This window comes from Carassius gibelio, chromosome A15 (genome assembly GCF_023724105.1).
Source record: "Carassius gibelio isolate Cgi1373 ecotype wild population from Czech Republic chromosome A15, carGib1.2-hapl.c, whole genome shotgun sequence".
NCBI lineage: Eukaryota > Metazoa > Chordata > Actinopteri > Cypriniformes > Cyprinidae > Carassius > Carassius gibelio.
The window spans coordinates 8776639-8794362 of record NC_068385.1 but is presented as its reverse complement, the minus strand read 5'-3'; the positions used below and the strand labels follow the sequence as shown (position 1 = coordinate 8794362).

General features: G+C 34.3%; 2 protein-coding genes across 9 annotated transcripts in view; both read right to left on the bottom strand.

Annotated features, from left to right (window-relative positions):
- Positions 1–2165: 2165 nt before the first annotated feature.
- On the bottom strand, positions 2166–13763 carry alp3 (alkaline phosphatase 3). The gene is made up of 11 exons (XM_052616624.1): positions 13533–13763; positions 11543–11659; positions 10302–10417; positions 9278–9452; positions 7399–7571; positions 6509–6649; positions 6251–6320; positions 5033–5167; positions 4600–4791; positions 2979–3095; positions 2166–2903 (listed from the first exon to the last, which is right to left on the bottom strand). Exons 1-11 carry the CDS (start codon positions 13624–13626, stop codon positions 2593–2595), a joined length of 1641 nt encoding a protein of 546 aa, XP_052472584.1. The 5' UTR covers positions 13627–13763; the 3' UTR covers positions 2166–2592.
- A 1077-nt stretch (positions 13764–14840) lies between these two features.
- Positions 14841–17724, bottom strand: part of LOC128029092 (eukaryotic translation initiation factor 4 gamma 1) — a 69576-nt gene continuing 66692 nt past the window's right edge. For 6 of the 8 annotated variants that reach the window (XM_052616620.1, XM_052616618.1, XM_052616619.1 and 3 more), the window contains 3 exons: positions 16802–16883; positions 16444–16584; positions 14841–15353 (listed from right to left, as the gene is read on the bottom strand). In XM_052616620.1, the coding sequence (XP_052472580.1) occupies positions 15172–15353; positions 16444–16584; positions 16802–16883 (405 nt within the window). In that variant the 3' untranslated portion in view covers positions 14841–15171. The remainder of the gene's footprint in view (positions 15354–16443; positions 16585–16801; positions 16884–17724) is intronic. The other 2 variants (XM_052616606.1, XM_052616605.1) reach the window with 2 other exon arrangements.

Below are 17724 nucleotides of genomic sequence, written 5' to 3'. Positions count from 1 at the left end.
ATTTAAATGTTTCGCGATCCAGCTACGAACTCCCGAACAGATTCAAATGATTCGCGATCCCCGAACTGACTCAAATGATTCGCGAACCCACTCCGAACTGCCGAACTGATTCAAATGGTTTGCAATCCCCAAACTGACTCAAATGATTCGCGAACCCACTCCGAACTGCCGAACTGATTCAAATGGTTTGCAATCCCCAAACTGACTCAAATGATTCGCGAACCCGCTTTGAACTCATGAACTGACTCAAATGATTCGCGATCACGCGCCGAATTCACGAACTGATTCAAATGATTTGCGATCCCCAAACTCTAATAATTTACAAAGTATTAATATACTGTAATATTTTTGTTGTTGTTGTTGTTGTATAAAAACAGACTTAAGCCATCAATTGCCTTTAAAATGGATTAAAATGCATTATATATAAAAAAAATAATGAGGCAATAATGATTGGTTAATAATAACACTGTTTAAGTACATAATGTAGGCAAATACAAAATAAACAATTTATGTACATGTTATTACAAATGCCATGTGATTGCTGCTGTTACACTTACAGGACGATCAAATCCTTGTTTAGGATACTGACCAAACATTTCATTCAAATATTCACTTCATCTTTCATTTTTGGACACCTTTTTGCTATAGATGACACAGGCTTTATAATTTCTTCAACAAAAAACGTGCATATCACAACCCTAACAAAAATAAACCATGGTTTTATCATAGTAAAACTGCTTAGTTTCCTTTTGCATGATTTCTGAATGCTTGAGACTATAAAATAAATTAGAGTCATAATAAAGTTATAGGAACAGGTAAATGTTGAGAGCTACAATTGTGATTTTTAAATAATACAATTTATTCATTTAGTTTTTTATTTGATTAAAGTTATTTTTTCACCCCTATAGTCGGTGTTTTTTCCATCATCATGTTTGAGGAAGGGGGGCACAACAATAAATCCTGCTAATGGGAATCCTTAAGGTGTTGTTATACACGTCTCTGGGAATGTGTGCTCTACTACACACACACACATACACACACACGCACGCACACACACACACACACACACACACTGAAGCACGCGTGGTGTTTTCAGCTCTTCACTATATTGATGCATGATGTATTCTACACATGTGTACGTCAGCGCGCTATGAGAGGATTTCACCATTTCATTTGATAAAACTATCATCATTCATTCGTATCGTATTCACAGACTGACAGAAACCACAATGTCTTTACGACAACCTGTCAAAATAAAATATCGGTATAACTTGAAGAAACTCAAACAGAAATATAGTACTATTGCACAGTAGAGTATGCTATACTTCCTATTAGCTAATAATAATAGTTAATTAAAAAACACAGAAACTCTGTCTACAACTCACCAAAATAAAAGTTTGGTCTAACTCAAAGAAATTATGTAAGAAATTGCTTAGCAAAATATACTTAAAAAAATATATACTAAAACATTATTTTAAAGGAATATCACACAAGTTTTCACAGAAGTTTTAATTTAAGCTTGCCAAAACAATAACACCATATTTTTCAAAAACAATTTCTAAAAGTACATTTGTATTTGTGCCTATAATGTTTATTTATGTATTATTATTGTCAGCTAATAAAAGCTATGCTTCAGGACCATATTCATATAACATCTAAGGCTAAATGTAGCTCTTGACTGGTTGAGTTAGATGATGATTAACACTAAACTGTAGAAAATCAGTTGAGTCTCCCCAGCTGGAAATGGCTGTTAAAATCTTGTGTTTCTTATAATAAAGTGACATATTGATAACACTGAATCTTTTATAATGCTCTTAATTACATGTTGATGCATACTGTATGCATTAGTGAGTGTGTGGTGCTTATGGGGTATGGTCACTTATTCCTTATATGTTTGTAATGTTTGTTATAACTGTTTCAAATGCAAGACATTGATTGCATGAGATTAAGTTTGTAAATGATAGTCTGTGTCCTTTTGTAGTGTGCACATATATTTATCATCAAACTGTGATAACTGTGACTAAATTCAGTTTATATACGTATGCCATATGTTGCCACCCCTCAAAAATTCCTGCCCCCTTCTCGCCATCCCATCAATATTTTTCTAGATCCGCCCCTGATTGCAATGCTCGGATTTCACAACAAATGTCAGTAGAACAGGAGGATTTGAAAATGAGTGGTTTATTAATAAATCCGTACGATCTTACCTTCACACTGTGGAAATACAAACGGAAGACAGAAGACTGAAAATGGGCGGGGCTACCCAAGATGGCGTCAATCTTCATCAAATATTTTCATCAACAACACACAGATTCAGTTTAAAATTACGATTCAATGAAATCAAAATGTAGGTTTTCATAACAAATATCGCTGGTTTAATTGATTCATGATTCATCAACAAACTCGTATGTGGAGAAATAATATTAATCATTAATATCATACTCCACTTTCAAGTCCCATCCTATTAATTTCTTCTTACTCAAAAAATGTTTAATTGAGAAGTATGTACATTTTTATAGTAAAACTTTTTTTTTTGTTGGTTATGTAAATGTCAAGAGAGCATCTTAATGAATATCTGATGCATTCTCTCTCTCAGTGCAGTAAAACACTCATCCATACGCTCAGCATCACTAACGTCATGGCAGCGAGGGGCGTGTTGGGGGCGGAGCTTCCAGGGTCAGTGGATGTGAAGGGAATCTCATCAGGTTCGGCAGTGGCAGCACAGTGCTCTTGATTGGTGCCAACGCAGGCCGCGAATGCCATGGCATGTGCGATGTAGTTCTGCTCGAAAACTCCCTGGAAGAGATGAGCCATGGGTCCACGGGCAAACAGAGCCACATCCTCGCCTCCATGGGTCTCAGAATCCAGCGGGACGGCCGACTGCTGAACATAGTCCTTATCGGCTGAGAGAAAGAGAGAGAGAATGAGAATAAACACTCACAACATGTGCATGAAGCATTAAAATGTAAGTTTCTTACTGGTGTCGACGTTACGGATGTCTGGACGCTTGTTGTCGATGATTTTGTGTCCCGGTCCGTTTCCGTACATCAGAGTTGAGTACGGTAAAAGGTCCATGGCAAAGATTGGAGACTTTCCTGAGAGATGAAAGATATAATGATTAAGGGTGGAATGGTACACAAAAATGACAGTTGGGAAAGTTTTTACGTTGGTTACCTAATAAAATTTAGCTCTGTCTTTCAACACTCTTTGTACCTCAGCATTAATTGATATTTGTACATATGGTCGCTTACTGGTGATTGTGTATTTTTATTTTTACTTTTTATTGTTAATCACTTTTTTAAATAGCAACACACTACTTCAGTCTCACAGCCTCGTTTTCATTCCAGTCAAAAATTAAATACGGCACTAGCTAGGTCTATTGTCTGATACTCATTTGAAAATGACGGAAGCCCATTTCTGCCACTGAAAAAATAAAATAAAAAAAAAGGTAATTGCAGCTTTTCATCTTACTATTCGAAATTTTTCTGCAATTCTGACTTTTGTCTCTCACAAATTTGACTTTTTCTCATTATTGAAACTCACAAAAGCGAGTTATAAAGTAAGAATTGCATAATAGAAACTTGAAGTCCTGAGAATTAAGTCACAATTCTAAGAAATAGAAGTCAGAATTGTTAGATATAAACTCAAAATTGTAAAATAAATAAATAATTATTTCCCCCTCAGAACTGGAATCTATATCTCACAATTTTATCAACGTTTTTTTTAAAAGTCAGAATTGTGAGAAAAAAAGTTTTGCACAAAATTTGCGAGTTTATATCACTCAATTCTGACTTTTTTTGGCGAAAATTTTGATTTCATGACTTTATTTTTTGAAAAATTTCGAGTTTATGTCATACAATTCTAAATATTTTGCGAAATTGCGAGTTTATATCACGCAATTCTGACTTTTTTGATGAATGTTGAGTTTATTTCATGCAATTTTGACTATTTCACGCTATTGTGAGTTTATATTGCGCAATTCTGACTTTATTTCTCACAATTACTTGTTTATATCACGCAATTCTGACTTTTTTTGTTAAAAATTTCGAGTTCATGTCATGCAATTCTGACTGTTTCGTGCAATTGTGAGTTTATATTGCACAATTCTGACTTTATTTTGCGCAATTGCGAGTTTATTTGCCATTCTGACTTTATTTCTCGCGATTGCGAGTTTATATGCAATTCTGACTTCATTTCGCACAATTGAGAGTTTATATGCAATTCTGACTTCATTTCGCGCAATTGCGAGTTAATATGCAATTCTGTCTTTATTTCGCGCAATTGCGAGTTTATATGCAATTCTGACATTATTTCGCTATTTCGATTGCAAGTTTATATCACCTATTTGCAAGATGTAAACTCACAATTGCAAGAAAAAAAAGAGTCTATTTGTGAGACTAAAAAGTCTCAATTACCGTTTAAAATGTTTTCTTCAGTGGTTGAAACAGACTTTCATTGAAAATAAAAACAAGAGTTAAAAAAAAAAGTTCCTCAGAGAATTTAAGGGGCGAAAATAATACTGCATTTATTTGTCCGAAAGACAGACGTGGACTTTTTTCGTTATTAATACTTGTAGCGCACATGCAAACAGAAACGTACCCAGAATGTTGTTCCCTCTGAACGGGTAGCCGTTGAAAGTAAACGCGTGGGAGTGGTCAGCTGTGACGACTGTCAGAGTCTCCTCCTCATTGGTCAGCTCCAGTCCGCGTGCGACAGCGTCGTCAAGGGCAACCGCCTCATGCAGCGCCATGGATGCTCGACTGTCATGATGTCCCTGATCGATACGACCACCTGTGAAAGGTTACGAAGATCAAATCTGATCAACGAACATGTGAGATTTTAATCTGAGTTTGATTCATCTGGCAATGATGCTAAACTACCGATATTGCACCTGGTTTATTAGATTACATTTTCTGATTGATTTTGTGAATAGATTTGTGGGTGGATGGACTGATTAGCTATAAATTTGTCTTTTTGTTGGTGAATTGTTTGGTTATTTGGTTGATGGGTTGCTTGTTTGTAAACTGATTACCTTCGACCAGCAGGAAGAATCCTTTGGGATTTTTCTTCAGGATCTGAATGGCTTTCTCCGTGGTTTCTGAGATGGAGGGATCCATGCTGGGATCTCTCTCCACATCAAACCGAAGATCACCCGGCTCAAAGAGAGCTAGAGAGACAACATTTACCCATTTTTATTCCAAATTCCATTTAAAATCATAATCCTTGAAACTCAATGCAGCATGAAGCAGGGTTATTATCGTTTACTAAAACAAAACTAAAGTTAGGGTTATTTTAACTGAAAATAAATAAATAAATAAATATAATTAAATAAAAAAAATTTAATAATAATTGTAATATATATAATATATATATATAACATAAAGTTAATTAAAATAATTTAATTGCTTGGGATATAATTAGTATTATTTTAATTGAAATAAAGATTAAATAACATAAAATGAACATAATACATATTTTAAAAAATAAAATACAATTTTTAAAAAAAAATTAATTGATAGGGTTACTGTTATGGTAAATTTAATTGATATACTGATTAAATATTAAATAATATAAATAAAGATAAATATAATTAGTATTCAAAAATAATATAAGATGAAAAACTTAAACTAAACAAAAATGAAAAAAGTTGCTACTAACTGAATATATAATAAATGTAATATATATTCTAAATATATATAAAGCATACAATTATTAAAAATAGTTTAATTGCTAGGGTTATAATTATTATTTTAATTGAAATAAAGATTAATAACATAAAAATGAACGTAATACATATAAAAAATATAAAATAAAATGATAAAAAACATTTTAATTGTTAGGGTTACTGTTATGGTTATTTTAATTGATATAAGGATTAAATAATATGAAAAAAGATGAATATAATAATTATAAAAAAATTATATTAGATTAAAAACCTAAACTAAACAAGGTTGCTACTAAATGAAATAGGTTAAAGTCTGGAAATAAACTGAACTAAAACTAAATTAAAAATAAATTAAACCTAAACATTAATATAAAAAAAACTAAACAAATAAATCACAAAGGCATATATCAAAATTACAAAAACATTTACTAAAATCTAGGTTAAAATATATATTTTAAAATTTTTTTAAATATAAATAAAAACTCTAATAGTACATGAATAATACAAACAACACTTGTATGAAGCTCATGAGCTCAGTTGCTCTGGTTTAGAGACATTTGTTTTGTCTGAATGAATGTCTCTCACCCATCAGATAATCTGTCTTTTCAGGATCCACTGCATCAAAGTCTGTCTTATTCCACACGTATCTCGCAACCTACACGTTTATGAGAAATATTGTGTGTGAAGATGATGCTGAAATGTGTTTTAAATATAAGTGCTTTCTTAATTCATTTCTCAAAACCAGAAACATTTTCAGCATATACCTTTCAGTTGTTCTTTCTTGCTAAAAGGAAAGGAAATATTTCATAGTAATGAACCAGATGCTGTTCTGGGTTTCCTTACCTTTCCCTCCTTCATGCTCAGCCACTCATTTATGAGGTTTCTGTTGTCTTTTCTCTGTCCTTGTGCTTTCAGGTCTGCGGGATACTCCGGATCAGGAAACCCTTTAGGCGTCATGTACTTCCGACCTCCTCCGATGATCACCTGCTCACAAAGTCATCTGTTCGCTCTCGAGTTTTCATCAGGTAAACAAAGACCCGTTTACAGATCACACTCAACACCAAGATCAGGATGAGTTTGTGTCTTCATCAGGTTTGTAGAAATGTAGCACTGCATCAGTGTCTCATCAATGGATGCTCTGCAGTGAATGGGTTCCGTCAGAATGAGAGTCTGATAAAAACATCACAATAATCCACAGTCCATCAGTGAACATCTGGAGAAGACAAAACCTGAAACACATCCAGCATTAAGATGATTTTAACTCAAACACATAGAGTCTATAATCCATAATAACACTTCCTCCTGTGAAAAAGTGCATCTGCTGTTGTTTTTTAGATCTGTTTAAACGCTGCTTGATCTGTGCAGATTTCTCTCCTGATTCAGACCAGAACACTTTTTCACTGGAGGAAGTGTTATTATGGATTATTTGAGTTAAAAGTGTCTTAATGCTGGATTTGTTTCAGGTTTTGTCTTCTCCAGATGTTCACTGATGGACTGGAGTGCTGTGGATTATTGGGATGTTTTTATCAGACTCTCATTCTGACGGCACCCATTCACTGCAGAGCATCCATTGATGAGACACTGATGCAGTGCTACATTTCTACAAACCTGATGAAGAAACAAACTCATCTACATCATGGATGGCCTGAGAGTGAACACTATTCCATTAATATAATGGCTAAGTTGCACTTCTGATATCAATCGAAACACTGTCCAGTGTCTCTCTGTCTCACGTCTATGTCGGTGTTTCGGAGCAGCTGTGAGGCGATGTCCATACAGCCTCCAGTGACGGCAGAATTCGGCAGGTCAGCATCACTGTACCACGTCCGGCTGGCGCTGTGAGCGTATGAAGCAGCAGGAGTGGCGTGTTGAACACGTGTTGTTGTCACTATACCCACAGACTTCCCTTAAGACACACACACACACACACACACACACACACACACACATACGTTTGTTTTTGTGTAAAGTGTGTTCATCCCATAGGTGTAATGGTTTTTATAATGTAGAAACTGTATATTCTATGTCCCTTCACCAACCCTACACCTAACCCTAACCCTCACAGGAAACTTTGTGCATTTTTACTTTCTCAAAAAAACTCATTCTGTATGATTTATAAGCGTTTTGAAAAATGGGGAAATGGGTTATGTCCTCATAAGTTCTCCTTGTAATACCTGTGTCATACCCATGTCAGTTGTGTCCTGATATGATACACACACACACACACACACACACACACTTACACACACACACACACACACTTGCACACACACACACACACACACAAACACACACACTTACACACACACACACACACACACACACACACACACACAGACACTCACTCACACACACACAGCTCTGATTTATGCAGTTAATACTTTTATATTATGCACAGGGCTGTCCTTGTGTGGCATAATTTAAACAAAATTAAGTTTAATTACTCAAATAAATATATTATAAATACAATAAATAAAGGAAAACTAATTAAAAAAAATATTAAAAAGTAGATAAACAAATAAAAATGAGGAAAGCAAACAACAAAATTACAAGTATCAAAAAACTCTAAATATACAGTAAATATACATACAAAATACATGCATGAAAAAGTTTATATGCAAAAGTAATCACTGGAACGCTTGTTTTTTAAATTTCCTAGAGCCTCAAAATATGCATGTCGATCATCTAATATGGAATGAAGAACAACAACAACGAGTGTGAAAATATCAATATTAAAAATGTTTGAAAAAGGTTATTAGCAGTGACTAATCAGTCAAAACCACAGTGAATGGCCCAATTTTTCTAATGTTTTTTTTTTTTTTTGATTGTGTGAAATTTTACTGAATTTCAGGATCATTTAAGGTAGTAAATGAATTCAAATATGAGATTTTTTTTAATGTATTTATATATCACAAATTCATCAGGTCTTGGCTTGGTTGCAACAACAACAAAAAAAGTCAACAAATTAAACACAGTCTAAATTATAAGTCTAAAATTACTTTGATTACTTTGATGCTATCAACTGCTAGTAATTATTTGATATGTAGATTATATCAGAGCATTTTTTTATTCAGGGTCCATCAAGAAACCCAGCCAGTGATGCATTAAATTTATTCTAAATTTTTTTAAATTATTTAGTGTGATCATGAATGAAATGTGAAAGAAGATTTAGCAGATTAGATTTAATGGATGATTGATGAGCTTAATTTTTGACGCATTTTCAGGTGGAATAAAAAAATATTTGCTTGAGATTTCTTATGAATATTTCAAACATTAAAAAAAAGCATGGTTCGTTGATGTACAGTAAGTTATAAATCAAGCAATGAAAAAAAAAATATTTACATGCAATATAATTACGCTTTAAAACTGCAATACTAACACACATGCACAAAGTGTTTATGTCAGCCCTGTTTATGGCTTGAATAACAGTGATAGAAGATAATACTGAAAGAGAAGATAAACTCAAGGTAACACAAAGATAAGCGGATGCATGCAGAAGGGCAAATGTGAGTGTTTTATGTGTACACCTGGGGTTTGTGATCTTCATTATGTTGCGTTTGGGTTTGAGTGACACTTTGCTTGATTTAAGAGTGAAATCCTCGGCTTGTGTACCTGCGTCTTTAGCCCATTTGAGGATGGAGGTGACCTCGTTGCCCTTCTGCGAGCGACACACACCGTTGCGAGCGGCTGCGCTCACACCAACAGTGTTCAGGTTGGTTTTGACTCCACACAGATACGCTGTAGCCGTCGCTGCACTGTCAGGAATCTGAAAATCCACTGTATACACCTGCAAACACATATTCACAGTCACTGATGGGTTAATATGGGTCTCTAATACTAAAACAAAAACATTTTTGTTCCTTGAACTGAAGTTGAAATATAATCAAATATAAACATTGGATGAACATTTAACAAAAATGCTCCCTTCACAATTTTCTGAAATAAGTTGCACTGAAATGAATAATGAAAATATCGAAACTAAATAAATAATAAAAATTATGAGCACATACAAATTACTAAAACTGATCTATAAATAGAATATATGAAATGCTTATAAGCATGAACAAAAGCTACAATTAAATTAAATTAAATGAAATATAAATATTAAATTAAAAATTTAAAGAAACAATTTTGAGACATTGCCTTGGTAAATAACTGAAGTTAGTTTAAGTTGAAGCACTAAAATTACTGTAAAGAAATAAATAAAATGAAAATATAATTAAAGGATTTTATAGCTTTTTTTTAAGTTTATTCAAAATATAAAAAATAATACTAAAATAACAATTTAACTAAACATATTATAACATTTTTATTAACTGAAATAAAGCTGAAATCCAATAAAATTTTAATATTTGATGAAACTTGAAATAAATTAAAACTAAATGGTAATATTTAAAAATAAAAAAGCACAAGCAAAAACAAAAACAAAATTACTAGAAAATAAATCAAATTAATTGTTATTAATAAAACTATAATATTATTTAATAATACTTAGATAACTGGTTTGACATCCAAAACACATCCCAAACATGATCTGTTTGAGAAGAGAACTTCCTACTCAACCAATGGAGTGAGTTTGGGGGCGGGTCTATCTGTGTGACTGACCAATGACAGACTTAAGGAAGCTGTTTGTTACCTTAGCGAGACCCACAAAAGGGAACGTGTCCATATTCATGACGGTCTCCTCTCCAGAGCGGTTTTGTAACTGACCCTTCAGGATCCGGGCAGCCGTGATGGTGGTAACACCCATTCCTGTCCAAAACAGCACTCTCAATCATCACATCCACAGCTTGCTCACTTCATATTACACACACACATATGTCTGAAATGGCCTGATCTGATTGGCTGATGCAAGGTTTGTGATTTGTGTGCTAAGCTTTAAGACAAAATAATTATAGATAAAAAAAAAAAAACATTTTTCTTTTTGTTTTTTTTTGTTTTGTCATTCACTGGATTTTGGACAATTTTGTTTCTATAAAATGCCTTCTTTCAGACTAGTGGAATGAAAATATCCAAAATACACATTTATGAGTTCATTTGAATATACTTTATCTATTTGTGTCTGTATATTTCGATTACAATACATCTCTTTAAAGAGATTTTCCTCAATTGCAATAGCACTTGCATACACCAAAACTTAGGAGTTTATTCATATTAATATTCTGAAGGTTTTTATAGAAGGATTTGTTTATATATCATTCGCATGGTTTTTTATAATACTTTATCTGTTTGCGTCTATAGATTTCAGTTAAAATCCATATCTTTTAATTTTTTCTCTATTTCAGCAGCACTTACAAACACCAAAACTTAGAGGTTTATTCCTATCTATATTCTGAGGATTTTTGTAGAAGGGTTTGTTTATATATCATTCATCTGATTTATTATGGCACTTTATCTATTTATGCTTATAGATTTCAGTTATATATATATATATATTTAAACTATTTTCATTAAATTAGTTTTTTCTATACTTTATTAGCACTTACACACAACAAAACTTAGAGTTTTATTCCTCTCTATATTCTGAAGATTTTTATAGTTGGGTTTGTTCATACTGTATATCATTCACTGATTTATAAAACTTTTAATTCCTAAAATTATGGTTACAAATAGTGATTCCGGCTTTATCCAGTTCAGATTAATACTTTGTATTCTCTGGAAATGTGTTAAAATTAGTTTAATTTAACTAGTTAATGCCTCATAACATTTCAGAAACTTGTAATACAAAACAATTGACTTAATGTACTGTAATTAATCAACTAGGGAAGTATGGTGATATCTCTCAGTTAAATTTTAATAAGACTGTACCCTTTTCACCTGTAGTGTCATGCTTTAATCTTAAACACTTTGTTGAAAGTTGTAAAATGTTCATCTTACCATCTCCCAGAAACAGCACAATGTTTTTGGCCACATTAGTGTTGAGTTTTCTGCTGAGAGCCGAACGCAGTGTGTTTTGAGCCGAACTCCTCCAGAACTCTGGATTCTCCTCTTCAACTGAGATGAGGATAAACAAATGCTACACACATTAGTTTTAAAGCATCAGATTCACTCTTAACCAAAAGGAGTTTCCATTGTCATAGAAGAACCTTAACAAAACATTATTAAAAGAAGCCTTTTTCAGTGTGAAGAGCATTTCAATTATCTTAGAATCTTGTGTGCAATGATGAAGGTTTAATGATATTAAAGGTTCTTCATGAAACCATAATGGCAATAAAGTAGATTTTTAAGTGTTTATGTTAATGCTTTTCTAAAGAATAAAGATAAATACGGCTGAAATATAATGAAAGATAATATTTGATGAAAAAACAAATTTAAACAAAAAAATAAAAAAACTAATAAAAATGATAAAACACATGAAATTACTAAAACTCAAATCAACATTAAAATGGAAACTGAACATAAATAAAAGCTAATCCAAAATATTACAATATCTTTGTAAAAAAAAGTTACAAATTAAAGCTATATAGATATATTACTTAAAAATAAGAAAAACGAATAAAACAAAAAAGCATTTAAAATTACTAAAACTTAATGTAAATTATACTAAAAAAGCACTTCTCCGAAACAACTTTTCCACAATTTAATAACAAATATATAGATAGATAGATAGATAGATAGATAGATAGATAGATAGATAGATAGATAGATAGATAGATAGATATAAATATAGACATAAGTATATATAAGCTAATTCAAAATACTAATAAATACAAAATAGAGGGCTGCATTGGGATTGAACCTAACTTAATTTGTTTTTTTTACATTTTCAGAAGTAAAATTGGTTGCAAATGCCATTCAGGTTGGCTATAAAAGGTTGCAAAAATTCTGCGGTTTGTGGATCTCTAATACCTTTATAATTTCTCTCAGACAGCAGTGAGAGATCAAATGGACAGAAATCTCCTGCTTCTGAAAACGAGGCCAGTGAATGAAAGAGAGCAGCTGTCTGAAGACAGAAGCGGAGGAACTCTTCAGAACGACTAGAAAAGACTTTGATGTGAAGTGGATCCTCTTGAATGTGGACTGGAGTGGATCAAATCCACGAGCCGCAGGCACTGATTAGAGAAGCAGCTCAAAACTCAAACCCACACACTTTCTACAGATAAAAGCGCTCAACCACTCGTCTCTATCTGTCTGAATAACACAGCAGCTACAGTACAACCACTAACTATTCATAAAAACCCTTAATCATAACATACTTTGTTTCTACTTGTCTCTAAATTATTCTGAAAATGATAGCAAATGCATGTATGATTTTTTATGTACTTCATGGCTGCATGTCCTAAATATACAAAAATATGTATTTTTTTGGAATTGCACACACACACACACACAAATACATACAAGCCATTACTGTAAAACGGTGTAAATAATGCATCATAATTCATTAACCAAAGTATATTATTGGTAAATTGGTATTTAAACTACTGTTTGAAAGTTTGGAGTCTGTAAAATTGTTTCTAAAAGACTTCTCTTCTGCTCAGCAAGGTTGCATTTGTTTGATAAAAAAGAGCAAAAATACTGATATATTTTTTAAATTTAAAACATCTGTTTTCTGTGTGAATCTGTGTTAAAGTGTAATTTATTTCTGTGATGCACAGCTGTATTTCTAGCATCATTCCTCCAGTCTTCAGTGTCACATGATCTTCAGAAATCAGAATAATATGATGTATTTTATTTTTTAGGATTCACAGAAAGTTCAAAAGAACAGCATTTATTTGAAATATAAATTTTTCGCAACATTATTACTGTCGTTACTGTCACTTTTGATCAATTTAAATCATCCTTGATGAATAGAAAGTTTTAATTTCTTCAAGGAAAAATAATAGTACAAATGTTATAGACATGAAACTGATGACAAGCTTCTCACCTGATCCAGAGCTCATGCACAGCAGATAACAGAGGACGGACACACGCACAGCAAACATGATGAGACCACATCGAAAACATCCAAGAAACCACATAAATCAGTTCAGACAGACGACCTCTGACCCCCAGTGATGTAAACACCGTCTCCACCAATCAGCACACAGATCCCAGACGACTCAAGAGTTCATGGACACTAAAAAACACATGCGTAATGATCACTGATAAACACTAATGAGTGACTGTAAATGTAAAGTGTGTCTAATTCACACACAGCTTCCTTAAATCAAGATACCTTTACTTGAGAAACAAATTTTTCTGAAATTTTAGTGAGAATCTGCCGGGGGATCAGGAAAACAATGCAAAGAAAAATAAAAATAATTAAATGCATCTTGATTAAACAAGAGCCTTTACTGCAATCGTTCAAGGCTTGATGATAATTATTAGTGGCTATTTATGAATAAAGAGTCATAAAAGAAGATTAACAGATGCACAGTTCACTTACATAATGCTGATAACACACCTTTATCAGATCAAACCATATTTCGCACACTACATAAAGAGCAAAGTATAAAGCGCACACTTTGTGCATCAATCACAACACAATCTTCACAAACTGTACCTTGTTTTTCCTAATTAATGTTGTTCAGTTGCTTTGACACAATCTTTTTGTTTAAAGCGCTATATAAATAAAGCTGACTTGACTTCAGCAGAAAAGAAAAACTCTTAAAACAACTTTTAAATTATGATGATTTTCAATTTTGCGTGAACTGTTCCTTTAAGAAATGGAACAGAAAGGTTGTAACAACACATTTTTGTCATTTTTTCATTGCAGTGTTCTTTATTATTGTAACGAATAGTCTACTGAAGGTGAGTGCAGTTTATTTACAGAAGTGAAATCCAAAAAAGACTTGACCAGACTTGGCGTGGCATGAACAGACTTGACTCACCGACAGCAGGTTACATTAATAATACACGACAAAGGCACAAGGGCAAAAACCTGACTACTTATAACAGACAAAGATAGACACATGACATGAACGAACCAATGGGAAACAAGCCACATGACTAAGACGACCAACGAATAAACATAACTGATAAATGATAGGACAAACCAATCAGAACATTACACGATGAACAAGAGGAACCAATCGTATAAAGACAAGAGGGCAAGGAAAGCATGACACAAACAATAACAATATAATTAGTATAATCATACAAGCCAGGAGTTTAAACCGCAAAAATAAAATAAAATAAATGTAAAATAAATACAGAATAAAAAGTAAAAAATTTATACATGGAATTAAATTGATCATTTTTATTATTAAAAAACATAAAAACAAACAAACATGTATTTACAGGTTGCTCTCTCCATGGCGGCGGGAACAGGAAACAGGAAGTAGCAAAGCTAATGGTCAAAACACTATAAACTGAGCAGCTATATACTGTATAAATAGCTCGTCATTCTCTAATACTTTATTTAGTTACAGTATAACAGCTTTTTTTGCGCAAACATAAGCCAAAACTAAAACTAAAAGATGTTGAAAATGTCCCAATTGTTTCATTATTTCTTTCACCAAAATATAGTTTTTCCTTGCCCCTTAATCACGTCAGTCATCTCTGCAGTGGGTGTGGCCTAAGCTCTAGCTGTTGTCTGATTCGTCCTCGGCCTCGCGCAGCCAGGTGAAGAAGGCTCTGACTGATTTTAGGGCCACGCCCTTGCCTTGCTGCTCTGCGGGATCTTTGCTGGACTCCCAGCGAAAAAAGCCATCCTCTTTGATGACGTCCTCATCGTATAAGGCATCGAAGAACATGCGCAGAAGATCTGCAGAGAGAAGAGGAACGATGTTACTGATGAATGAGGAGCACGGCTGCACTCACACACACACACACCCACCCACATACATACTTACACTCTCTCACACACTCACACTCTCTCATTCACTCATTCACTCACACACAAACACACACACACACACACACACCCACACACACACTCACTCTTACTCACTCACTCTCACTCTCTCACACTCTCATTCACACACACACACACACACACACACACACACACACACTCTCTCATTCACTCACTCACACACTCAATCTCTCACACACTCACTCTCTCACACACTCACTCTCTCATTCACTCACTCACACACAAACACACACTCTCACTCTCACTCTCTCTCTCTCTCTCTCTCTCACACACACTCTCTCATTCACTCACACACACACACACTCACTCACTCTCTCACACTCTCTCATTCACTCACACACAAACACACACACTCACTCTCACTCACTCTCTCTCTCTCTCACACACTCTCTCATTCACTCACACACACACACACACACACACACACACACACACACTCACTCACTCTCTCACACTCTCTCATTCACTCACTCACACACTCACACACACACACACACACACACACACACACACACACACACACACACTCACTCTCACTCTCACTCACTCACTCACTCACTCTCTCTCTCACACACTCTCTCATTCACTCACACACACACACACACACACACTCACTCACTCTCTCACACACTCACACCCTCAGTCACTCACACCCACACACACTCTTATTCAAACACTCACACACTCTCTCACACTCACTCTCACTCACACTCTCTCAAACACTTTCTCTCACTCGCTCTCTCATACACAAACACACATACACTCACTCTCTCATACACTCACAATCTCTCACTCACCCACACAAACACACACTCTCACTCACACACACTTACACTCTCACACACTCTCTCACACTCTCTCACTCACACACACACACTCGCTCACACACACACACTCTTCACTCACACACACTCTTCACTCACACTCTCTCTCTCTCTCTCTCTCTCTCTCTCTCTCTCACACACACACACACACTCACTCGGTGGCTGCTCCATCTGCACCATCAGACTCTGTAAGGCGTAGAGCGCCTGCAGCTCCTTCTGCTCGTCTTTAATGTAGCGCTGCAGCAGCTCGGCCCTCTGGGTCATTTCTTCAGTGTCTAGTTTATATGGATTCTCACCTTGACAATCACAGGATGCAAACAACATTAAAGCCAACATGACTTTTACTTTTTGACATTAATGTACAGAAAACATCTCTCTTCTGCTGATGCAGGGATTGTGAGTCAGTTTACCTGAAGTCTGTCTGGAATTGAACACATTTGTATGTTTAGGGTTTTCTAATAGTGTGTGTGTTAATCCTGTTTGGAGTGATTAGAGGAGGATGAAGAGACTCACAGATGATGGCAGACTGACAGACAGCAGTCATCAGCGGCCGGATAAACGTGTTCGATGATGTTTGCTGCTCGTCCAGATTGGCCTGCAGAGAGAGAGAGAGAGGTCAAAGGTCACTGAGGTGAAACCAACAGCTGGAGAGAACAGCTATTATACGTCAACATTTTTGCTTTTCCCAAGAATAATTTGCTCAAAGTGTCTCAGGGGTAAGCAAAATATTTAGGACTGAATGAAAACATTAAAACTTTTTTTCCCAGCAATTTTTTTTTTGCCCATCATCAGAGCTTTTTTTCCCAAGAAACTTCTCGGTGGAACTCAATTTTTTTTTTTTCTGGAGAACGTTCTATTCTTGTGCAAACATTTCTGCACGAATTAAAACATAAATTTTCCCTCCGGTGTATTTTGTTTTTCCAGTCACCAGAACTTTTGCATTTACAAATAAAAACAAAACAAAAAATAAAACATATTTGTGTTTTCCCTCAAAAACTTTCACATTCTTGTTTAAAAATTTCTTGGGGGAACAGAAATGTTTATTAGTGATTCTTTTTTTTTTTTTTTTTTTTTTAGGTCATATTTCTTTTCATCTCCATAAATTTGCGTTTCCCTGAGAAACTTTCATACAAGAAAGCAAATGGAAACACACACACACACACATATAGCTCTAATGGTTTTTATACTGTACAAACTGTATATTCTATGTCCCTTCACCAACCCTACACCTAACCCTAACCCTCACAGGAAACTTTGTGCATTTTTACTTTCTCAAAAAAACTCATTCTGAATGATTTATGAGTGTTTTGAAAAATGGGGACATGGGTTATGTCCTCATAAGAACCCTCTCCTTGTAATACCTGTTTCATACCCATGTCATTATACAGAGTTGTGTCCTGATATGACACAAAAACAAGAGCACACACACATACACA